This window comes from Charadrius vociferus, unplaced genomic scaffold (genome assembly GCF_000708025.1).
Source record: "Charadrius vociferus isolate BGI_N301 unplaced genomic scaffold, ASM70802v2 scaffold63, whole genome shotgun sequence".
In the NCBI taxonomy this organism is placed as follows: Eukaryota; Metazoa; Chordata; class Aves; order Charadriiformes; family Charadriidae; genus Charadrius; species Charadrius vociferus.
In genome coordinates, this window is record NW_009647579.1 from 842239 (window position 1) to 868478 (window position 26240).

The 26240-nt window shown below is 35.4% G+C and overlaps 1 protein-coding gene across 1 annotated transcript in view; it reads right to left on the reverse strand.

Annotated features, from left to right (window-relative positions):
* Nucleotides 1–26240, reverse strand: part of CACNA2D3 (calcium channel, voltage-dependent, alpha 2/delta subunit 3) — a 459453-nt gene that overhangs the window by 127132 nt on the left and 306081 nt on the right. The window contains exon 14 of the mRNA XM_009880928.1: nucleotides 7636–7653. Within this exon, the coding sequence (XP_009879230.1) occupies nucleotides 7636–7653 (18 nt within the window). The remainder of the gene's footprint in view (nucleotides 1–7635; nucleotides 7654–26240) is intronic.

Consider the following 26240-nt stretch of genomic DNA (forward strand, 5'->3'; position numbering starts at 1 on the left):
TTTTGAGGAGAGCACTTCCTGCTGTCAGAAGTGGATGTGAATGCTGGTTTCTTCAAATTCTTGCTTTTGGATTACTGGAAACAGAAGGAAACTAACACAAATAAAAGATAAGATTTCCAGAGCAATGCTTCAGGCATTGTCAGATGCTTTAGTCAGCAAATTAAAATAAGTCAAATGAAAATGAAATGAGAAAATAAATATGTCGCTTTCTTAGAGAGTAATTTCTTTAAAAAGGCAAATGGTGTCAGGCCTGCATTATTTTTTTTTTAATTTATATTTATAGAATAAATATTTATTTATATTTACATATATTTTCCTATGTTTATTTATATCAATATTTACAAAAGCATTAACCATCTTAAATGTCTGACATCAGCAACCCTCCGCTCTTGCAGAGTAAGTCATCTTTATGCTAAGCAATACAGAACTCTGATTATATGCAGTACGGCCCTAAGTGTCTGGCCTTGCAGATCTTCCTTACTCCGTTAGATATTTATTCCCCATAGAATAGGAAGAAGTTCCTGCTTTTTGCAAAAGCCAAATTAGGGTGTTTACAGGAGCCTTATGCATTTCAAAACAAAACCCTGAGTTTATCTCAGCACAGAAATTCTGCAAAGACATTTTACTCAAGAAACTGTTTATCCATCTGAATATTGGAATGTTTTCTTTTTTTTTGCAAGCATGGAACGTAACATGGGGAAGCAGGCTGCCTCATAAAACACAGTGGTCACTCTTTACGGAAAAAAAAAAGAAAAAAAAAAAAGAAATGACCTAAAATTTAGTTCCCTTTCTTCTGCTCCAATGCAATTAAGTTGTTCTCCAACTGATTCATTTTGATTAAGGACTGCCGTGGATAAGTGCTGTAATCAGCATCTCCCTTAATGAATCAGGAAGCACCTTCATGAGAGGAAAGACAGATTGTCTATGCCAGTTCATATACGAAGGCATCTTCCTTCATAAACACAATCAGTCTGTCCTTCCTCTCTAAATTCAGTTCACTCAAACCTTCACCATTCTACTAGTCGGACTGATCTATTGACCGGGATTGATCTGCCTATTTCCTCACACAGGACAGGACCAGCAGATGTGTCTGGGGAGTCCCCAATAATGTATGAGACTTGAGGGACTTTTGCTGTCTGCACCAGTGGTTTGATCCTGAATAAATTCTCTGTAGTGACGTGAAAGCAATGTGAAGGCTCATTACAGTGGCAAAGGCACACTATGCACTGGAGCCCCTGAACCCAGGCAGAGCCTGTATACACCGGCAGAGTTCCTTTGCAATAAGGTATTTTTTCACATTCAAGTTTCTCCTCCACAAACCAGAAAAAGGACTCCTCCCTATGCTGAATTAGCATCTCTTTTTCAGTACACTTAAGTTTTCATGTTGCGGAAGCTGTTGTTCCACCAGCCATTTCAGAAGTTCTTCCATTTGCTACCCTTCTGCTGAGCTGTTAATGTCTGATTTAGTTCTACATTTGAATATACTACAAAGTTCATCTTCTGCTAAGAATATAAACTCACAATAACATAATTCCCTCTAGGGTTTATTAATAAACTAAAAGCAACAAAACAAACCTCAATTTAATCTCCTTCTGAGTTTAGCTTCCACTCAAAATCATCATCAATTAATTTTCTTTCCTTCTTGCCCTTAGCAGAAGGTATTACCATTTCTTTTACAACATGAGTAAAACTAGTAGACTTCTTCTGTCAGGTGATTCTGGGAATATTTAAGCAGAACCACCATTACAAGAAAAAAATACAAGGCAACTTTAGCCTTTAGAAAGTTATTCTATTGAAAAGACCTAGTGGTAACATTTTACAGCAGGACTCTATACAAGGGCCACGGACGCTCAGTTTGATAAAACACTTAGCAAACCATAACATCTCAAAAATCATCTCAAGAATGAGGAAAAATGCATTCCCAGGCTAAATGACTCTTGGCTGTTTAGAATAAAGAAAGAGAACTTATTCTCTGAGAAAGTCACTATCTGTAATGCCTAGCAGTAATAGTTTTATAATTGGAGAAAAACTTCTCTATTTTAGAAATAGATTTAATTGCTACAGTTTTCCCCTTCGCTCCTTGCTGTACAGGGTTATCCTCCTCAGAACAACCCCAAATATATCTCCAGAAACAACAAATAAGCAAGCATTCACTTACTCCTCACATGAAGCACATAAACAAAGAGAGCTTAGCCTCACATCTAGCACTAACTTCCATCTCCCAGGACAAAGATTAAGGCAGGCTCCAGAATTACTCCAGAAATACATATGCAAGAAAGAATATCCATTTCATTAGGGGTTTCCATTATGGCAATAGGAATTTGAGAAGGATTCCTGAAACATTTTCCTTAGAAGTGTACAGTCAAGAAGACTTACAGTAGGTTGTCCACAATTTCTGACACAGAGTTAGCAGTGTCCATATCTATTACTGTTAATACAGTGTTATTCTTGTCTACATATAATGTGCAATGATTATAACGAAGCTGGGCTCTGCCAGCGACAGACCAGTGGATGCCTCCTGAGATGGAAGAACAAGTAAGGATAGTAACAAAGCACTTACTCTTTTACAGATGCTATTCCTGAATTTTTTCAAGGATAATATGCAATATTGTTTCACTTTAGCTGGATATGAAATGGTATTTTTATATTTTGTTAAATATACACATTCCCTAATTGTTACTGATGAACTTGTGTCAGGGTTTCTAGAATTTTTTCACCAACTTTCACCACATTAAAAAGATATTAATCAAAGAAGATACTAGACCTGAAACACCCCAATACCATTATTTTTTTAAATTCAGATTGATTATGACTATGATATGTATCAGGAAATCCTAGCAGGACTGCTCAGCTAAGCTCAGAAGTCAGCTTCCATAGTGCTAATTCTATCCAGTCTTCATTTCCCAATTTAAACAATGCCTAGCAAAACAAAATGAGAAATTTTTTTTACACTAGCTTTTTTGTTGCTTGACATACTCCTTATTTTTGCACTTATACTTGACTGTAATAACTGTACTGCATTTCCATGGGAACGGGACATCTGTTGCAACAAACAGTGTCAAGTAAAGTCAGATTCATCTCCCACCAATTCTGAATCATGGAAACTATCAAATAACCACAACGATGCCCAAATTTGCTCATTGACTAATCTCTAACCCAATAATATTCCTTTGAATTCTAATCTCTCTGGCTCTACAGTGTTCCTAGTTGAATTTTCACCATCCCACAATAGGAGCTTTGATTTCCACAATATTTAAATAAATTACCAAGAGACTGAAATGGTCCATAGGCCATTATACCTAGAGGACAGAGCTTAAAATTGGAGCCAACATTCTGAATCAAAAAATGAAGCTAGGTTAGGAGATATGATGGGGCTAAACAGAGGCACTTGATCAATTGGTTGAGGAGGGCTGTGCAGCTAAGCTGACATAGGAACCTTTGGTATGTAGACCTGGAAGGAAATAAGACTTAAGGCACTTGAGTGAGGAAATAGGTCAAAGTGAAGGTCTGCTGGCATAGCCTATACAGCCTTATGAAAAAACAATTGAAAAATAGGGGAGAAACATTGCTACATTCAGAGGGACTGAAGCGGGGTGAAGCTGTGGGGCATGGGAACACTGCAAACCCTCTGACAAGGCACCAGTGTCGAAAGCGGTTGCCACAATGCTGCTGCTGAAGCTCTACCCACAGCAGACAGCAGTTCTGTAGGGATGTGTGTGAGAGGTTAATGCTGAAACTTTTGTTTTTTCTTCACTACCCTGTTATAACCGTACCACCTTCCCAACCCACCCCTTTCCTACTTTCCCCGATCCACATAGGCTTGCTTCATGAGGTGGTGTCTTCTCCCGCGAGTACTGTGCTTTTATGTGCCGAGTAGAGTCATGAGGCAGGCTGGAAGCATCAGAGAACTGGAATTTGACCGTATAATTGTGTTTTATATAGACTACATGAATAAGGAATAGCTATTATTTTGGTTTAGATTTAAATTATGGCCTGGGACAATATAGGAACCTGCGTGAATGTATTAAGTTAGACAGACATTTCAGTGTTCATCACACAGAAATGGAATACAAACTCCCCCTCATATTGTAAAATAGTTACTTAAAGTTTCCAAATTTCTGACTCAAAAATATTATTAAAAGTCAGCTTGCTTGTTGAGGAGTGTGAGAGAAAAATTTGGAAACTAAATTGAAGATTGCGATTGACATGTAAGTGAAAAATTTAATGCAGTTTTCTGAATGGATCACTCAACTTTATATACATTACAAAACTGAAAGATAATAGCCTCTCGTCAGCAGAAAAAAGATCCAAAGAAATGCTAAATTAGGGTCCAAATGTTTACTTCACAATTATTTTGTACTTCATCAGATTCAATTTATCTCCTATACTTTTATAAGAATGCTAAAATCACTAGTCATGCACTTCAATGAAATAGTAGCTTTGCAAATTTTCTATTCCCAGTGACAGTTAATTCAACACTTCAAAGTACAAGAAGGTAAATGATGCAGGGAATGATAAATGATGTTCCCAAATGGCTGAAAGATGATAGCATCAAGATAAAAGGAGGGCAAAGCACTACTTACAGAAGTTAAGGGATAACACAGAAAGAGAGAAGAAAGCTGTCAGGAACTTTTGGGCAACAAATATCATCAAAACATTTCTATATGGAGGAAATATGATTCCACTCATGAGACAACCATTAAAAAGAACTTTCCTAAATGTTCATAAACACAACTATCTGCTTCTGATTTGTGTGCCTAATTTATTCACTTCTACCTCTTCACACAAGCTAAGTAGAACAAAACATCACAGCAGGAGCAGGACAACAGATTTTGAATCCTGCTGTGTTTGCTCAAGAAAGCAAGTAAAGCTTTCCTACTAGGAAACAAAACACCTTTTTGAGCTATTAAGGAAGAATAGCTTTTTCTCATCAATGAATACAAAAGCTGCTTTTCAAGTGTTTCAAAGATAAAGGTCATTCTGGAAGCCAAACCAAAAATGTCTGAGAATCAGTAAATTTGAGTTATTAGTTTTATTACTACTTTCACAGCCCTGTGGGATGGTTACCTAAAAACGTGCAGAAAAGCAACATTAAGGAAATACAAAATTAACATTAATTTCTTCCATTTGTCTGGATAGCGGCTCTTTCTTTTAGATACATTAGATCTTCCCAGACATATTTTCTTCTGAAAGCTACTTAACCGTATTAAATCAGCATCTCTATCACCTGAAATTACGGTGAGTTTGGTTTTGTTTTTTTTTTTGTTTCATGGTATTTTCTATTTTAAGTATAGGGTATATCACAAAGATCTTTTCACGACAAATACCAGGATGCAACAGCCATCCACCTCAAGCTCCTCATATTTCATTTAACCTGCACTCCAATTCTGAATTTGCAATAATTTGATTTAGAGCAGATAGCATGACAGTAACAGGTTTTAATTGTTATTTCACTGCCATAGACAGTTGAGAACTTACAGGTCTTCGAAATCAATAGCTAATCACCATAGGACATTGACTAAACACTGAGAAGACTGTAGCCAAAGTGTTTCACATAAAAGACATAACACATTTCATCAGGATGACCAAGTATTTATAACAGATATAAAACAGTAAAGGTAAACTTGGAATGCCACATTTTTCTTTCAGATCATTCAAAGATTAAAGTGGACATGTTTAGAGAGACATGACTGTTTGAAATGTTTATAGAGAAAACATTTGCAAGACGATACATAGATTCCAACAAAAATACAGTACAAGTTCAGATACCATATGGCAACACATGTACACTAGTGACTAAGTCATTCAGAAAGGCATCCATCAGCCCTGCGCTGCTTCCCTTCACCTTGCAGATAGCAAGAGATTCTCGTTTTGTTCATAAGCTATTAGGCCGTGCTTATGAAAAGGTACTTCTTACCTGAAGCTATCAAAAGCCCTTCTGGATTATTTGTATCTCCCCATTCCACTCCTTCCTTCCCACCCCTCTCCTCTTTCTCTGTATGAAAGCAGTATACAGTCAACTAGACATTACGCATACATATAGAAAATATGTGGCCTTAGTCCTGCATTAGTTTGCTCAAGGGGTAAACACACGGAAAATTGGCATTTTTGACCTTCCATGAAAACTGTGTGCTTTTTTGCTAACTCAAACTTGAGTAATTTGTACCAGAACATTATTTAATAGCTCAGAATTGTGGACATGAGAACATATAATACAGCATCACATGACACGATCTGGTAAACAGCCTGACTGGTTATATCTTTCTGCACCAGCATCTTATAACCTCACTCTGCCTCTTCTTTCTGCAAGCTGTTAAGACAAGCATTTGGCATAAACTGTTAGACAAGCAAGTGAGCATGAAAAAGCCAAAGTTAGTCAATCTAGCCAGTCTTTTAGTCCTTCTATTTTTCCAGAAAGCTGTGAACAAAAGATTTCTTTAAACCCTCTGTTTCCAGAAGAAAAATAAAAGCTACAAGTTTTGTTACCATGTCACATCTGGTAGGCTCTGCCACTATCAAAACACAAGAAGAAACTATGGACATATGGACAAATAGCATATTACCTGCAGATTTGAAACAATTTTCTGAGCTCCATGAGCAAGGAAATTTCAAATATACAAAGCATCATATAAATAAAAGCTCCCATGCTCATTATTTCTTGCTTTTTAAATTAAGAAGTGGATGAGATCCATTAAGTAACCATTTTAAAGTTTTGAGTTCCATGAATGCCCTCATCATTCTGCAAAAGCTATTCATTGAAGACCACTTAACCTACAGTTTTCATTAAAAAATAACTTTGATCATCATCCAAGACTGTTAATAACAGTGAACTTTAACTGATTAATTGCTATGACATTTCTTATTAAAGGTGCTTTACCTAGCACAATAAGCCCAACATGGATGAGTGAGTATTGCTATTTCCCAGTATATTCCATTCATTTTTTTCATTTTTATATTTTTCACCACAAACCACAAAACAGCATCTGGATTTTCTATTTTCTGGAAGTTTTAATTATATTTGTGAAATACACAAGGATGATGCAACAGGCATCAAACAATTCTTTGAGTTTGCCACAATCATTGTGCTATCATGATGTGCAGTGGTGACTCTGGTAACATACCATATCGATGCAGAAGTTATTTAAAGGCAAGAACATATTATACAAAAACTGCTTGCAACCTATTAGAGAAGTCAAATGTTGGATGTATTCAAAGCTGTGTTGATAGATACAGTGGGGAGCAGTGAAAGGGTACCAGCTATACCATGGGTTCTGCAGTCTCTACAATACAGACAAAATGATCCAGAGATGTCTCACATGGAGTAACAGGGTGATTTTTTTTTTTTTAATCCTTACTATTATCTCAAATTGTTGATAAAATAGCATCCCTGTTGTTTTAAAGTTGTAGGCTACTATCTGCATATCATTTTAAAATAGCTCTCATGTTTGAAGAGCTGCTCTCAGCAAGTACCTTAGCTGGCCTTGATGTCAGCTACCCTTCTTGCTGCTCAACTCCAGAGCCCCCATTACAGTGAACTGCTTCACTGATCACTACTGTACTATGCTCACAACACCATGGAAACATGAAGGACTGGTGACTACTTTGAATGACTACGATTTGATTAAAATATTTTACCTTTTGAGCCTGAGGGAGCTGGAAAACAACAAAACAGAACAAGCAATCATTATACATTAAATTAATTTGAACAGCTACTTTAGCTGTTGTATTCATAAAATCACAAACATAACATAAAACAAATTACAAAGGAAAGAAACTAGAGAGACTAGGTTTACATTGCCAATTGATTCAACTTAGTAAAGGGCTTATTAACTTAGTTTATTATTTGACAGCTTCTCTACTAGGTATCACAAAAGCACCATGCAATTTGTTAAATACCACAATACTAAGAGAGGGACTGTTTTCTCATCAGATATGGTATCACACTTGAACTGTGAAGTAGTTCCATCTTCCTGTACACAAATATAATTCAACATAAAGATAGTTTTAGTTTTAAAACCAGTCATTCTTGGTTTGAAAACAGCTAAACCTACACTTATTATGAATGAAATTGACATAAAGAACAGTTTACCATATTAAAGTAGGAAAGAAAAACAAAATGGTAATAGAAAGTTACTGACTGCTTATGCAAACATATTACCATATATGCATAATAGACAATAATGTATGCATAGAACAATACATTTCTGTATGTAAACACAAGTATGATTATATGTACATATATGCAAATAAAAGGTAAGAGTTTATGCATATATGCATATTTCTATCACACAGATGTTCTTAGACAAGATTAGTCATACCTGGTTGTATGCACAGTATTCACTGTAAGCAACAACGCATATAAAAAAGGCATGGAGAGCAGGCAGTAGACTTTATTATGTATAAAATACCTTCTTTATCAAGAGGTAAAAAATGGGTTCTGTTTTCACGTTAGGAAAAAGAAAACCCATTGTAGGTAAGGGAGAGGAACTCAGAAAAATAAACTCTTACAGGCACAATACAGTTTTCCCTTTTTCTGAATTCTTCTCCTTTTACTTTCATACTCAGAGAAAAATTCACCAGACACAGGAATTTAGCCTTGTGCTAAATCCACCTTCTCAGAAAATTTCTTTTTCCAATACAAGTTGTTTCTTTGTAGGCATTAGATAAACACAGAAAGAGGGAGGTGAATCAATGCCAAATGCAAAAAGAGCTTCAAGATTTCTAGTGAGCTTCTGACTGACCTTTTGTCCTTGATCTGAATTAAAATAAAAAGAAAAAACAACTTCCATATTTTAGCAGTACTCTGCTAAAAGCTAACGTCCACATTAGTATAAGTCATGAAAGAGAATTGTCACATGATCTCTAATTCACAAATACTGAAAGCAACCAGCCACAATTTCTGTTTTCACAAGTAAAATGTAACAAAATTCATGGCAGGGAGAATTGCTGCAAGTAAAATTCTTTCATCCTAAAACTTGAATGATACAATAGCAAAATATGAGCACTGATCACATTAAAGTATCACCTCTATGCGCTTCTTTAAAAGCCTGTTGTTTAAATGATTGATTATATAGAATGACACACAAGGATTGCTGCAGAAATTGCAGATACCTGATGAACTGTAAATACATAAGCTAAACCCTGTGTAAGAGTTTAAAGCATTACTTAGAGCAGTTTAAAGTTTTTTACTTACTAGTCTTTGACTTAGTTAACTACTTTGACTCTGCTAAGTGTAAGCTTTTTCTTTTTTCACTCAAACAAAAGGAGAAAGTTGCAATATGAATTTTTAAATTTCCTATTGTGGTATTGAAACTGGTTTTCTCTCTAACCAGGGAGTCGTTTGTTGTTTTTTGGGGGTTTTGTGTTGTTTTTTTGTTTTTTTTTTTTTAATGATACCTTCTTGCTAAAAATATGTAAAAATTACAAACATCCTTTCATTGGTATCTCAGATAAAGACAGGTGCAGTAAAGTATGATATCCAACTTTCCACCTCTGGAATAAACAGTAAAGAACTCTACAGTTTCCCAAACCCACTACACATAGCAAATGAATATTTGTTCATAACGAGCTAATGTGTATGCCATATTCTACAAAACAGTACTTCAAGTACAGACATCCAAGGCAACATATGCAATGTTAAGTACACAAGTATCACTGCAGAAATACTTACTTCCAGATAACATTCAAACTAAATTAGAAAGCTTATAGTCCACGTACAGTGGAGACAGGCTCAAGGAAGATGGGGGGGAGGCGGGGAGCAGGTAGGGGAGAACGTAAAAACCTGAACAAAAACAAAAACCCAAACCACAAATGCGTGCACAGACACAATGCTCTATTGGGACTTCAAATTTAAGTTGAACCCTTATACAAATATTAGTACTCGCTGATGTAATTTTTGCTACTTGTTTTTAGAACTTGAGTTTACTCCTAATTTGAGCCCATCACTTTCAGATACATATAGTTTGGTCAAGTTTTGCCATATGAGGGAATTGCAGTCAGGTGGAATGCAAGTGAGGATTTATTGTTAATAATTACCATACAAACTAGATGCTACACACTTTTGTATATGAAACTATCCCTATCGCTCTTACTGAGATTATTTTCAAGAGCACGTTAATAAGGGTTTACAAATCAGAGTTCTGTATTATCTGTTGCTGAATTCAGTTTGTCAATCCCATTTATAGCCTTTTATAAAAGCAAGAATATTTCCTTGCTCTGAAATATTACTAGTCAAAGCCTCGGTTAAAAATAAGAGGGTCAGCAGATGAGATTTACATTCCATTATGCTTTTTCCTGGGCTGGCATTCTTGTCACTTTTCACCTAAGCTTCAAACCCCAGGTTCACAGTCTTTTGCTTAAAAATAAATAAATAAATAATTAAATCTGTCTTTGTTACAGCCAGATAAATCTTCATTCTGTGCTGATTTGAAACTTGGCTGTTACAAGATCCTATATGTCAGCAATTCAGTTTAATAATTGCTACAAATTCCTTTGAAATAAACTACGGAGGTTTGTCTGACATTACCCCTTCAGGGAGGCCCTAGGAAACAAATAATTTTCCTAACAATAATATTAATAGTCCTCTGGTCTGACCCTTTATTGCATAGTCTAAAAACTGCCTGTCTCTGTGTAAAACCCAGCGGGTACCTCTGATTCCTGCGGTCTGCTTTATACAGTTTTGCAGTAAACTATGTGATCTTTCCCCGGCCCTCAAAAAGCACTGTGGGCCGTTCTATGCTACTCGCACCTACAGTAAACGACGGTGTCTTTGTTGTTTGGTTGTTTTGTCCAACCATACCAAAGTACCTCTTGTACTTATTTGGTTTTCATTAGCGTCTCTTCCTCCCTCTGGTGATTGTCTCTAAAGAAGATACATGATAGGGCATATATCTGTTTTACTTGCTCCTAGGTTCTCTGAGTAACGCATGTTTTGCTAAAATGACTGTGGCTGAGGAAGTCTGGCCATTTGCTGCCTCCTGGTTGTTGTAGGGTGGATTAGGAGAAGCCTATGTACCTTCCTCCACACAACTGCTTAGTAAGAAGAGGCTGTTGCAGTGCTGCCAGGCACGGCAGGGACAGAAGCCTGCAGTCCTATAAGCACCAGGGGAAACCCGAGAGGATTTTCTGATGTAGAAAAGCAGACCTAGGGATATTGATGGAACCATGTAAATTTTGCTGCAACATAAAAAACGATGAATAGACTAAAGAGCAAGATTAGAGCTTATGTCCTTGAAGGACACAGTGAGGAAAAGGGAGGGGGATTTGGTTTCAAACTCTTATTTTAATCTCTCTTTCCCAGAAAGCCCAAATTTTCTTTACCAAACAAATTTTCTTATTCTACTTTGTCCTGTAAAAAAATACCCTTCAGAAACTGTAAGCCCCCTGAGGTTCATAGTATGCTTGATTCAAGTAAGACATGTTGAGAATTCCACCTCTAAATTCAGGTCAACCTGGGGTCCTGTCACACAATGTATCACAGAATAAATAATGGTAGGAGGTTTTTCAATACCGTTATTGCATGCAATTTCATGCTTTCCACATTTGCAAATAATCTAGTATTGTTTTGAGCCCTTCATGGAAATGTGTTTGGTATTATCAGAAAAAGAAAAATTAGAGGCCCTACTAACATGGTAAAACAAACCAAAACAGGCTAAAGAGTCCAACATCAAGGATGTTCCACTATTTCTTGGACCAGATAACTGCGAGGTCAGCATGAGTGAAACAAATAAAACCATAGATAGATCTGAAATACTGTCTTTAGAAGCAGGAGGCATGTATTACAGGACCAGTAGTTCTGCTGAGTACTCTGTGCCAGACCTCATAGAAGTCTGTCTCCTCTTAACCTTAACAAAAGTAGTTCATAAAGGCTGATTCTGTAAAAGACTTCATAATAATTCCAAAACAAAAAGGCCATACACTTCTAAAATATTTTCTAGCCATTTCAACAATTTATTTGAAAGACATATAGCTGCATGTCCCAGATTTGCCAAGAAATCAAGCCTAGAAGCCTTAAAGGAAGACATACTAGAATTATAATGTTACTGTTCTGTTGATCAAAATTCAACCTTATGTTTTGTTCGAAGAACAGCAAAAGAAAAATATCTCCTGCAAGACTAAATTGTACTCAAGTCTCTTGTTATACCAAAAACCTGATTTCTATTATTAAATAAAAATAATATGAATCACTCTGAAATTAATTTTCCAGTTTCTGTTTTTCTAATAATGATTGCATGAAATTATTGACTTTATGTTAAAGAAATAAAAAATAAAGAAATAACTCTTATTTTACATTCACTGACCTCACTTCCACAGTCTATTCTCCTGTCAAGCATTTCAATGTCACCAGTCTCAGAAAAAGACTAACAACCCTACTGAATGGATTGTTCCATAATCAGATAATACAAATCAAGAATTTAAGTACAAACACCCAAGTAAATAATCAAGTTTTGATAGTACAATCCTTTCTGTGCATAGTTTCTGGGCTGCACCAAATTTAACATCTGTGCATAGCTAAGCTTATGGTGGTTTACAATGTTTAGACTCATCCTGTGCATGTCACATACTGACTCTGAATTTGGCATTGAATGTATGTATTAGAACTTTTACTTTTTGGAAATACACTTTCAGGAAAGGTGTGAAATATTGTGACAAGCATGTAGGTCCTGGGCTACACACCACTGTAAGGAGGAAGATGTCACACATATCAGTGAAGCTTCTCAGAAAAGAATGAAACCAAAAAAAGAATAGAACACTTAGTGCATAGTGCATACATGTGCCAGGTACTCTATAATATAGGTTGTCCATTCATGGCATCATATAACACAATTAAATGTAGGGGTAGGTAAAGGTTTATTTCTGTGTATGAAGAAATGCAAAGCATTTCATACATTGCTAGACAGGCTTCCACTGCTTTTCCCAAAAATGGCAAAAACTTGGCAGAGAACAGAAAGAACATTCAAACTCTCAACTTTTAGCAGAAAATGTAAATTTTCTGCTTTGAAATCTACTTACTCAGTTGCTATAAGATACAGCATTTAAATATTACAATTTTGGTGATTTTTCTTTTACAATCTATGCACTTATTCTCCACTCCCTAGAACCACCTAAGTACTAGAGGCATTATAGATAAATATATCCACACATGAAGGAAGAAAAAAAAAAATTCAACCTCCTACTGGGATGTTCCTGATTTCAGTATAAATATTAAAAGAGTGACATTAACCTGCAGCTTAACCTGGGCCAACATCTGTAAGGAAAATGCACTTGATTTTTCAAGGGATTCAATACCAAATCCTTCATTGTTCACATAATTGTTTTACTGTGCTACCACATATTCTGCAGGAACTACAGGATTTTAGTCAAGGATAGACTGTGCTCTGCATGCAAAGTATACCAATCAGAGGAAATGTAAATGTTGCTATGGAGAAGAGAGTCATACAATATAGATGAAAACTACAATTCTAGTTTTCTCTTCAAAAAGAATTCTAAGATGACAGAAAAGAGAGAAGTCAGCCCTTGTGAAATATGTAAAAGAGAAAACACAGGAGCTGCAAAGGTATCAGATTGGAATTAAGAAACAGCAGAGCACACTAAAAAATTACATATACATTCCAAACATCTTTGTAATAAAATGGCTCCACCCTTTGAAGCCTTTACACACGTTCTAAAACACATATAACTGTTTATTAACGTAAATGACTGAATAATCTCTAATGTACTGTCTAGCAATCTTGTTTTTAAAATAAGAATCACTAACACACCAAAAAAAATCTAAATACGCTCAACTTTTAAAATGGTTAATTAAATCATATCTGTCTGCATCTCCTCTCTGAACTTTGTGTTGATGTTAACAGAAAAGAAATCCATACTTAAATATTCTTACATTTTCACTGTAAAAGTGATAAATTAAACACCAGAGCACACTGCCCAGAGATTTGTGGAGATGTTCAAAACCAAGTTGGATGCGGTCCTGGGCAACCTTGCTCCAGCTAATCCCACTTGAGCACACGGTTGGACTAGATGAGCTACAGGAGGTCCAGACTTCGTTATTTTTTGAGTCTGTGACTGTCATTCTTTTAATTGCATAAACTAACTGTTCTCTCTTTCTAATGAATACAAAATATTTACAGGAAAGATTGTATTTAAATTACCCGGAGTTTGGTTAGAAACTTATTAATAAATAATTATTTTTTAAAAGAGACTTGACTAAAGATCAAAGTAGGAGAAGTGATTCATGATGTCAGACACTCCATGAAGATTCTACACACCACGAACAAATTTTTGGCCTCATGCACGTGTGTTGAAAGGGAGTGAGTTCTACGTTCACTATAACATCAATAAAGAAAAACTTGTTAGTGCAAAACAGATGTCCATAGTTAATTCTGTTTATAGATGCAAAGATATATTAAGTATAAGCTTTACTATATTTAGATTTCCCTATAGAAATTATTGATATAACTATTCTCTTATCTGTTACACAGTAGGTATTTCCCTCCTAATCAAAAAACAGTACAAACATTCATGGATGGAATTGGAATATTTTTCTACATATAGACAACTCCAAACAAAACTAATGGTTTTAAGATACACATCATGTAATACTAAGTGACACAATTTACATTAAAATCTGCATATTTAGTGGTTTTATCTCATGCAGAAAACACTGAAAATAACTGTAATACCTACAATAAAGTATCTAATTTAAGTAAAATTTTGAAGATACAGGAAAACAGTATTTTAATATTTTTCTCTGAATTTTGTTAGTTTATTTTAAAGTATTTACTATGCAACTTCTTTTACTGTACTTGCTTTTAGCATTAGTCAATTTGCTAAAGCACCACAAACAGTTTAGAAAGCTCACAATTTAAATCACAAATTTTTATTCAAAAGATGAAAAGTTGTTGGAATCGCTGCATACCAGAAGGGTGCAGTAAGTGGATTAAGAGCTGGATATGGATTATTAAATGATAACAGTTCCTTGTCCCTTTTGTAGGAACAGAATTTTTCAACACCAATTTATAAGCAAATTTATCTTGAACGTTTAAATAATAGCCCTTCAAAAAGCTTTTATACATACAAAGAGAATAATCAGGGAAGCCAGAACAGGGTGCAGAAGTGAACTAAGGCAGAAACTGAGAAAGAGTTTCTGATCATACCTCTAAGGTCTGGTAAAAAAAAAAACCCTCATGCTACACTCCCATTAACCATGTACTATTCAACCTTAAGAGCACTGAAGAGATTTCACATTGTGTAAGACAATAATACAATATCCATTTTGTCTAAATGCACAAGAGAACTGGAAGCAATGCACCTACATTCCAGACAGCGAGCATTTTTTCCAGCCTTACTCTTACTCATAATATCAAAAGGAAAAGAAATTTCTAAAACTGAACATCATTACACATAATCATACACATCCAATGTACTTGTAAGATTCTGGTTCTCATCCACGTTAAATGGCATCAAATTATATGGTTAGGCTCTTTCTCCTTATATAACCTTTAGTGTATATTCTTCAGTATTTATTAGCATTTGTACCACCCATAGGACAGATAGTGTCATTTTAATTATTGCTAATGCTAATTATTTCTAAATGAGACATTCAGAAAGACTGTTAGGAAGGCGATAGATAATAGCAAGAGAATTCTTCCCAGAGAAACATTTCTAGTAGCTGCGTTGTAGTAAAACAAGAGCTGGGGGGGGGGGGGGGGGGGGGGGAAAAGTCATACCTGTATTTCAAAGAAAAAGACAAAAGCAAGGTCTTTGTACTGTAAAGACTTGTTCTGAATTACGAGGGGAGGGAGAGGGAAGGGGGGGAAGAGAAGGAAGGAAAAAAGAATGAACCTCAGAAGATAGGTGCATACATACCTATTCATTTATTCATCTATTCTCACATAAATGCCCTTTCACATGTGGAAAAAGGGAAAATTCTTTGACAGTCCTTCTAGAAATCAAAAATAATTTCTTAATCATAAATCCTCTTAGGAGCTAGACACACATTCTTTTTCTCCCACAATAAAATCCATCCTGGCCTCAAAGAAAAACCAAACAAGAGCCTTACCCAACACCTATTAGAGTCATTGAGAATCGTGCAATGAGTTCAGTGGGGTTTTGATCTTGGTCTATATTAAACCTTACTTGCTCTACATATCAATGTAAGACTGACATCTAAAGATCACCATTTTCTGAGGAGGGATAAAAGTATATTTGACTTAATGAATATGTCAGAATTTCTTCTAAAACTTAAATTTACTAACTGCATTTCTGATTTTTAGCATGTTACTCTGATTGTATTAAATGGGATTGCACTTCTAAAACAGATGTGTTTTTCTATAACCTATTTTATAATCATCCAACATGCTCTAAAAACAGAATGGCTATAAGAATGTGCAGAGTTGAATTAACCCAAACTACTCTTTTCTCCATCTTTTTTCAAAGTATCATTTCTTCTGTGTGTCCAGATCGCTGCTTTGCCTGAAGTGGAGGGTGTAGCAAGACTCTGCGCTTCTGTTCCCTTACTCTCTGTCCCTCTCCCTTACTCTCACAGTCAATCCATGCACTTTAGTGGTACAACTTAGAAATCTGAGAATCCTTTCTTCCTTGCTGTAGTTAGTATTCACAACCTAAGAGGAGTGAAGTAATCTATGATGATGAAAGGTTTTTAGGACCTAGCTTTGAAAGTTTGTATTAAGCAAAATTCATACCAGACATTCAGTTTAACCTTGTGGAATTGTGCATTCAATAAGGAAGAAGAATCTTTTGCTGACATTTACTGTGTTACATGTAAACAGCATCGTTTCAAGATCAGTACAGTTTGGACTGTGAACACAAAACATGCAATGGAGAAACAGAGTGTAAATTACTTCATATCTAGCAGTTTCCTGTAGAAGTAAACATTTTCTTATTTGCAGGGGACACTACTTACAGGTACGAAGGGAAACCTGACCTATTAAAAGGTTTATACATCATCTTGTGTCAAGGACACGGGATTTATTAATAATAAAAAGATTTGTATTCTGTATAAAACCTACCCTGACATCATCAGTGGACTGACAGAATAATTTACAATATTTGATTCAGAATGACTTTGCTTTCCATTATGTTTATTTAAGCTTCTTTTTGTTGCAGTTGTTGATTTTTTACTTTATTATGAAAACAATAAACCTGTAACTGAAAAAAGGAAATCTTTGGCTAAAGCCAGGACAAAGCAAGGCACTTGCAAAACTACTGTGGAATGTTTAACACACAAACACAGGGGGAAAATAAAGAAATTATGGATTGACTTCAAATGACTGCAAGAAAAAGACCAGAAGAATCAGGCATGGGGAAAAATCAGCACTGAGAATTTCTTTAGTAAAACTTACACACAATAAGAGTCATCTATCTGCTTTTGATAACTAGAGGAATATATTGATCGTGTAAGAACATGAATCTGTGATGCAAAAGATTCTAGGAATGTCAAAGCAAAGAAAAATGGAGTGGGGTTCGGGGGAGGAGAGATTGCAATTAACTGGACTTACTCTTCCTCTTTCTTACTTGCTTAGAAATAAGTCCTTCCAAAAATATTTTCAAATCAACTAGTTGATTCTAGAAGTCTGATACAAAGACTGGAACCAGCTCAGGCCTCTAAGTGCTGAAACAAATTATCTTTTAGAATAAAAATAGTGAATGTTTTTATAGAGGGAACAATCTGCTTTGTTAGTTGCCTAACAAAAACGTTCACAATAATTATTGTATTTTATGCTTTTTTCCCATTTATCACTTCTTTAAAGTTCAACTCTTGAACAAATTTTGGTTTTAGCTAACACAAATTACCTTGAAGGTTACGTCAGTAGCCAATGGCCCAGAACTGCTTTGAAAGGAGCAGTATGCTGGAGGGCATAATGAGATAGATACCATAAGCTTATAAGGTTATTTGAGCTAATGAACAATTTAAAGGAAGAAAGAAGGCACAAAAGTGTTAGCACAATTTCATTCACTGAGAAGAAGAAACCCACAGATATGATAATAGATCAAGGACACTAGAAAGCAGCAGGAAAGGCAGCTCATGCACAACTACTAAATGAAAAGCTTCAAACAGTTTTTCAAAGGGAATCACCTTTTCTTTTGTTTATCAATTTGCTTCTGAAATGGCAAAACACTCCATGTTAAGGCACATCTGCAAAAGTTCGGAGGAAGCATAAAGAAAAAAAAGGAACAAATTGCGTGCAAAAATACTGCATAAAAGCTGCAGTCAGAAATCCAAGAATTGAGCTCAGATAGATGTGTAAATGTACTGTTTTGCTTTGTAAGGGAAGGAAGCACACTCCCTAAACCCAGAAAACAAACCTCCATAAAAACTGTGTCCAGGCTTTGTATTATCATTTGAGAATCAAGTGTCCAATGTGTATTTTGGAAATAAGTTACCAATATGCTAAAATACTATTCTCTGGTAGCAAGGTGGCCATCGTGTGTCTCCAAATTAGAAACATGTGTGTTTCAGGTTCACATGCATAAACAAAGCAACTGATTTTATTAGCTAACCGAGATGTACAATATCAGAGGGCAGGTTTAAGCCTCTAATTGTTACAAGCATTATTTTGAAAATATATGATAAAACAAAGGGGTTTTTTTTTAAGTTTAGAAAATGCTCCAGCATTTAACATTGTGAAATCTCTTAGTTGTATCAGCTCCTAATCTAACAATACATTCTTTCTCTTGTCTACAATATTTTTATATCAGTTTGTGGTTAGGTTTGTACCACAGATCTGGCTAGTGCCGCCATTATAAATGATAAAATAGCCTATTCAATGCTGCTTCTTGTTCATTAGCTCTGTTTTGAGGAACAAGTTCCGCCTATCATTCTGATAAGTATGTAGCTAATGTATCTCACCATTCCAGTCTTACACAGAGATTTTACAGCTACGCTTTATCAAAAAAGCCATGGAAGATTTTATGGACCCTTCACACTGCAAGTTGAATTCATCAGGATCTATAAAGATTCACTCACTCTGTAGAAAGAGCTACATTCTCTTGCTTTTTTATTTTGAGAGAAGCTTTCTGTTGTTACTCTGCATAGCTTGAAAGTTCAAAGCTTCCTAAAAGCCAATCTGACTTGATGGCTGAGAGCTAAGACTCTGATTTGTTGGAGGATCATGAATTTGAGAGCATTTCTAGATGATCTAAGTTAATTTCAAATATGCAGTTTCTCATTATTTAATCCAACATTTGTGAAACCTAGCCTGAGGCAAATTTCTTCATCACCTTCTGGCTCTTTTCCCCTTATTGCATTATCCAGCAGGTTAAGAAAATTTTACCACTCCTTCACTATAAGAACTCACAAGAAAGGTCTCAAAACTCATTCTGCTATCTCAGAGCTGGAACTTTTTGCAGACATTAAGGTCCTTTTTAGGCATGCTAGGACCTAAAATGTGATAAATCCCATTATCTTGTTGTTGGCTACACAGCAAAAAAATTTGTGAACATAAAAAAACTGATTATTGCAAAATCAGCTTTCACTCTATCTCCATTTTATTGAACTGAACTGTAACACAAAAAAGACAAGGTGAAGTAGGGAAGAAAAATTAAACTTTTCTTTCCTATAAAGGCAACTTGCTGTTTACTGTAACTCCTGAATTTTTGAGGCTTTAATCCAGGAAAGAAAATGTTAGAATTGTTCCATTGGTCAACAGAAGTATAATCCAAGCCCCTTAAACTGAGATTTAATACAATGAATCTGTCTTCTGTTTTACATCAGTATAACTTCACGTACATAAATGGAGACCCGTATGGAATGCAAGCATACAGCTGATTTAGGCAGTGTATTTTTCGGTTGGGGTTTTTTTTGACAGTTTTCTGGAAAAAAACTAACAATATTGAAAACTGAGGCCTTTATTATACCGAGGTCATTGGCTGTAACAGAACATTAGAAAGCTCTGTATGTGGTATTGTTCCTTAGTATTAGTATACTGCTTCTAATGCATATTCTCTTGTAGTATTTATGTGCCACTAAATAAACATTACTGTAAAAAAAATAATGTTCTGTAAAAGAAGACTTGAAATGGAATGGCCCTATAGGCTCCTTGTGTCAACCGTAGTCCTTAGGGATTTTAATGGTTTACCTAGAACTAGGCAATGTAAACTAATATTTAGGGTGATTACATTTTCTTCCCAAAAAATCTGCTGTCAATGCAGGCAACATGGCTCTTACAAATTCCAGACAAAACACTGAAGTGTTCTAAGCTTTCTCCTGCTGATACTGATGTTGCTGAAGGTCATACATTTGCCAACTGGTTAGATCATATTTCAACTAGTCGTTAAGGCTAAGGGTTGCTTGGAAAGATCTGATGTGAGAAAATACGATGGTGCGGACAAAGGTCGAATGCCTTGCTCTCAAGCAGCAAGAACATCAGTAGGAAACATCCTATTATTCCTTGTAGAATAAAGTGTATTTCTGAATAATTTCTCCAGCAATTACTAACTTCAAAGTAAATATTAGTCATAATGACTCTGATAAACATTAACTTTAATGTGCATAATGTATTGTGTGCTTGACTGAGTTGTATGTGCAATCTCCTGATTATACAAAAAGGAGAGCTATAAATAACTAACAACTTCAACATCTGCAGAACAATAGACAAAAGAGAAGATAATTTCCTTTCATTCTCTCTTCTGCTTTTCCTTTTTGCACTCAATTCTGCCACTGCAACAAAGCTCGAATGGCACCAATAATTTAATAAGTCTTTCTTATTATTTCAGGTTTTTACTCCAGCAGTGCAGATAAAGTATATTTCATCTTCGCTGCCCTCTTTCTACCAGAAAGTCAAAGAATGACATATATGAGATCAAAGGATGGGATTTAGTACATTATATTAAATTCATTGCTTTCTTACATTATCATTTACCCTAAAAAAATGTGTTATGTGAAAACTAAAGACAAAACCAGGCAGAAAAAAAGGTAAAATATCTGACAAAATAGCTACAATTTTCTTATCATTAACTCATTTTCACTCAGAGTGGTGGCAATAAGATCAAAGACAGACAATTATCAGCTGCGAATGTCTTTAGTTATTTTCACTAAGAATAGACATATCCTCCTAAATGTTGGATTCGCCATAGCATATAGAGATCTAGAAACAAATTCTCCCTCTAGTTAGTGACTTGCCACCTTTTGATTTTATTTATGTGTCACAACAAAACCAAAAAATTCCCTGTGAGACAAGCTGGAAATTAAAAGCTTTTTCTGTCCCCTCACCTAAAGGCACTGTATGTCATTGGCAGACCACAGCTGGAAATGGTCCCAAGCTGCTCTATCTCTAGTGTTCAGGTGTCTGCAAATGAGACCAATACCCTTTTTGGCATGAATATGCCTGTTAATCAAATTCAACAGCAGAGCAATTCTCTGTAATTTGTATGTAGTAACTGGTGGGAGAACATCCAGCAGGCAAAACCTACAGACACCTGTCATTCTATGGATTCTTTTTCACATACATCCCATCAGTTTTCATGTAAGAAGAAACAGGTATTTGGTGCAAAGCAATCATGTCACAAGACACACCATGTTTGCAGCAAAGAAAAGCTTAACAATTCATGACAAAGTCCTAACATAATATCATTGCACTTGACAGCTCTCAAAACAGCAAACCACGTTCCTTTAACATTCAAACCTTACTGAATTTTCTGATTTACAAAATTTAATCACAGAGTGTGTTTTGTGAGTGTAACCACTTTGAAACACTATTAAGAGCTGTAAATACTGGATTGCCCGAATACCTTCATGAAATTAAGTTTAACAAAACACAAGCAAGGAACTCCATGATTCTTAACAAAGAACACTTGTGTGGGAGCCCTGTATAAGTGGACACTACAGTTTGAAAGAATTGAACATGCAATTGTGCGTGTTTTCACATACTGCCCTTCATCCTTCAGATCTCATAGACCGATAATTGCTTGTTGTGTTGACCTATACTTTCTTACTGTGTCCTTACACTCACTGCCTCACTTACACTAAGGAACTGGTGATTCTTACCTATTACTTGGAATGTAAAATATACGAGGAAGCTATTGTTATTTAAACCTGTCATCATACATCATCTACCGTAGTAGGACTTTAGTGGTTTATTAAAATTTGCAGGTCTTGTTAGTATCAGCAATGGTCAGTGACAAAATTGGAGTTGAAGACAGTGATGCGAAGAAGGGGAAAATCTGCATTAACCCGGTCAGTACAACCTAAAACAAGAATGACCTTAGAAAACAGTAAAAGACAGTGTGGACAGTCACAGCATTTTGTAGGAAAGGAAAGGGAAACAGAAGAGCGTTACTGAGAATTACAAGAACAAGATTATTATGGTTATTGGGAAACCGTGTTATTTTTTGAAAAAATCTCGATCAAATATAATAAAGTTCATAAAAAAGTAATATAGTTTAAACATCAGAATGTGTAAATGAAGAGGAGGAAGAATGTTAGACAGATGTCAAAGCACTTAAATGTGGTAAAAACTTCCCTGTTCTCATTTGAAACATCATTTAAAATCAAAAAGTAAATAGCACTAAAATATTCCTTTAGCTATCAAATTTTGAGAATATTTCAAAAAGAGCTGAGTTTTTACTCTGTTTAAAGCAATGTTTCTGCAGGAACCACTGCGACTAGAAATTAGATATTTAATCTCTCTGTGCTCCGGTGATGAAAGACGAATAGAGACCAAGGTCAAATTGTAGTTACCCTATCATATAAAATACTAGAAAAGAGAATTAATATATAGCTAAAAGTCAAGATGTAACACTGCTCTGATTTCCCTTCTATGGTTTAACATAATGCTTGTCTTATTTGCACCACACTGGGAGCAGAGCTGCTCGAGACCTAGCTTTGCTGTGGCGTTACAACTGCATGCTTATGTCTCAGGAAGAAGATAAAAATAAGTTCTATATCAAAGCCTCCCAGTGCAAAGAACTGTAAAATGCATTTAAAGAAATCAACTGCATATCTCAAAGTTTGAAAAATTACAATTTGCATTCTGCATTTCTCATGTAAATGTACTCTAGGAGAAATAATTATAATAGTAATCCATTTCAATGGAAATAAAGTACTGTAATATTTATAGTCTGTGCCAGAGTTATAATGACTGTGGGGCGAGAAGTGAAGTGTCTCAGCATGTTCCACATGTTTTTAACACTGTTTCTAAAGGCTCTGGAGGCTATTAAATTTAATGAACCCATCTGCTATGAAATAGAGGTCCAAACATAATCAGTTTTCTCAGTGCCATATAATACAGATGGCATTCCATGTTCCACATCCCCAGCAGGAAATTTTATGTTCCTCTTTAAGTGCAGGACTTTTGTTTTTGTTTTTTGTTTTTGATGTTTTAAACATCTTTTTGATGTATCACATATAGCATTTTATAGTGTAAATACCATATACAGCGATACACATGAAGAGTGTTAATTCATTAAAATAAATATTGCTATTTCCTGACATTTTTTCTAGTGACTTTGACAACTAGCAATTAGCTCTCTGTAGTAATATTCTATGCTTAATGCAATCACTGAAAATTGCTCTAATAGCTTAAGTTCCAGCACTAGCAGTGGAGTAAAGCAAACATGTAATTTATCAAATGAAATAGTTTACTTCAAAAGCTGAAAGGTAGATATATACATACATACCTGTGCATAGGTGCTATCTATGCTTATGCATGTCCTTATTTGTATATGCTGTGTTTGCATGGAACAATGCACAAACCATTCTTATTTAAAGTATCCTTATTCCCAATACATTATTACAGACTTTATTTTCCTTCGCACATCCCAATTTTCATTTCAGGGGTCTCAATTTGTGTGTTTTATTGGGACACACTGCATCATGACTCTTGTACTGGTTTGTGAGCAAGGGCTTTAAGCTCAAATTTAAGTGGCACAGCATTCCTTGCACTGATTAGCACCCTGCTGCCTAACATAAGTAAATCAGATGTGCATTTTCTAACAAAAAAGACCAACATCCATTGTTATTTTGAGCTGCATCTGAAAGATGAGAGTGCATTAATTCTATTCAGTTAAGTTTTATTCATTTACTATCTTGAGCACTCATTATGTTTTGACAGTTGACACAGATCTTGCTGAATTTGAAACAGTTATAGTCGTTAACGGTAATTCATTTATTCTAGATCCAGCAGTAAAACAAACAGATTAGAACTGTTTAGGACAAAACAAGAATACTTCATTACAGCAACTAGAAATTTTGGGCCACTGGACTCATAAAAGTCATGGATCAAAGTTTTTTTTTTTATTGGACTGTCAATGAAGATTTGCAAAGACGGCCCGCTGATCATCAGCATAAAGGGATGTCGCACCTACATATAAATATGTGCATAATCTTTTTTTATTGTGTGTACAAGTAGCTGCATTGATCATCACTGTTAATGTTTCAAGCATTGTCCCAGACCTAAAAGATCCCAGTGCAAATACAGCAAACCAAATTTTCTGGACCATGGTCTGCAACTTCAAACTGTAATTGTGCTCTTATAGAAGCTTCGAAAAAGATGAAATGGGTCAGATCTGTTATATTTTTTCCAGGATAATTAATCCAGACTGAAGTGCTGATAAGAAGGCATTCCCTAGGCTACTTTCTACTTTTTCTCCCATATCAGAGTCTTCAAAAGACCTCCGCAGATCTACAGGAGACAAAGTAGAGCTTGAAGAACCTTATTTTAAGAACAAACCTACCTGATGGAAGGCCTGATATCCATGCATGGGATTTTCCTTCCCTCACCCAATTCACTCAAATGTCAAAGCAAGAAAAGGAAATTCTCATGGGAACCTCAGAGTCAGTCAGCGGTGATGACATTCTCTGATAAAGAGCTGTAAATTACCAGAGATTAAGAGATGTTGGCCACAAAGGGAGGGTTAGAGCATGTAACCAAGTGCAAAGCGGGATTGGGGAAAAAGCAACACAGATTTCTAGTTTTTAAAACATGTTAAAAAAAAAAAATACTGCTGATTAATGACATTTCATGCAGTTCTGCAGTGATTACCAATATTTACTTGCTGTAGATATACATGAGCATTCTGAATACTCTGATGCATATTAATGCATACCAGTACTACAATCTAGAAGTTAGTTTTGAAATAGAGGCCCAGGGAACCTTTTACTGTGATAAAAATGCTAATTACACCCACTTATTATAATAGCACAATTAACTCGTGCCACCAGAAGTATTTGAAGATATCTCTGGGAATAGAAGCTAGTGGAAACCGGGTACTATTTAATTTTTGTTACTTCATAAAAGGTCTTCTGTGCACGGAATACAAAAAAAACTGTGCGAATGGAAGAAACACTAAACAGCATTTTTATACCTCACCAGAAACTCCTGGATGGAAAAAATGCCAACATAATAGCTTTCAGTCTGTAGGCCTTTCTGTTATATCTCTGTACATTATACACAGGACTTCAGGTATACAGTTTCCCTTGCTTTTCAGGAACTGGCTCAGAATTCATCCTTTGACAAAGAACTGTATCCCAGAATCTAAATTTCCATACATTTGGATTTTGATGTGACAGCTGAGAAGCGTGAGCTTCCTATACTTCCTACTGAATTTCTGCAAAGAACCTAAACCAGAGTAAAAAGTATGCCTACACAGTACTTGATTTATTTTTTTTAAGGATGAAGATGAATAAATTGAAATTGTTTGATCATATATGTAATAATGTAATTGTAACATCTGCCATAAGCATTTTAGAAATACTTAGTCTAGGATTTAGCTCAGCGGAGCTACCTCAATTTACTGCACCCATAAAGGGAAATAAGGTTCGTGGACAGGTTGCCTTACTAGCACAGTATCAGCCTCTCGGTCGGAAAAATATTTCCAAAAAATCCCTGCTTAAAAAAAAAAAAAAAGAAAGAAAAGAGGGTTATAATTTATTTTATTTTTTTAACAGCAATTGTAGAATTGCATTAAAATCCATAATTTAATGTCTGTCAAAAGAAAGTGGGGATAACGCAGATGAAGCATGAACATATAATACTTTAACACTGAAGAAAGTTATAAAGAGTAAAAACCACTCACCATTGATATTATGACGAATCATGACCTGTAATGACTCAGAATGCTTTTTTTAAAATGAACTCTTAAATTCTGAAGCACTAGACAGTCATTTCAAAACATTAAATGAAACAATAATTTGCTCTTTTTATGCAAAGGAATCCTCCAATTGGAAACTGAACAGATAATGTATGCCTGAATCTGCTCACAGCTGGAAACTAATAGCCTGA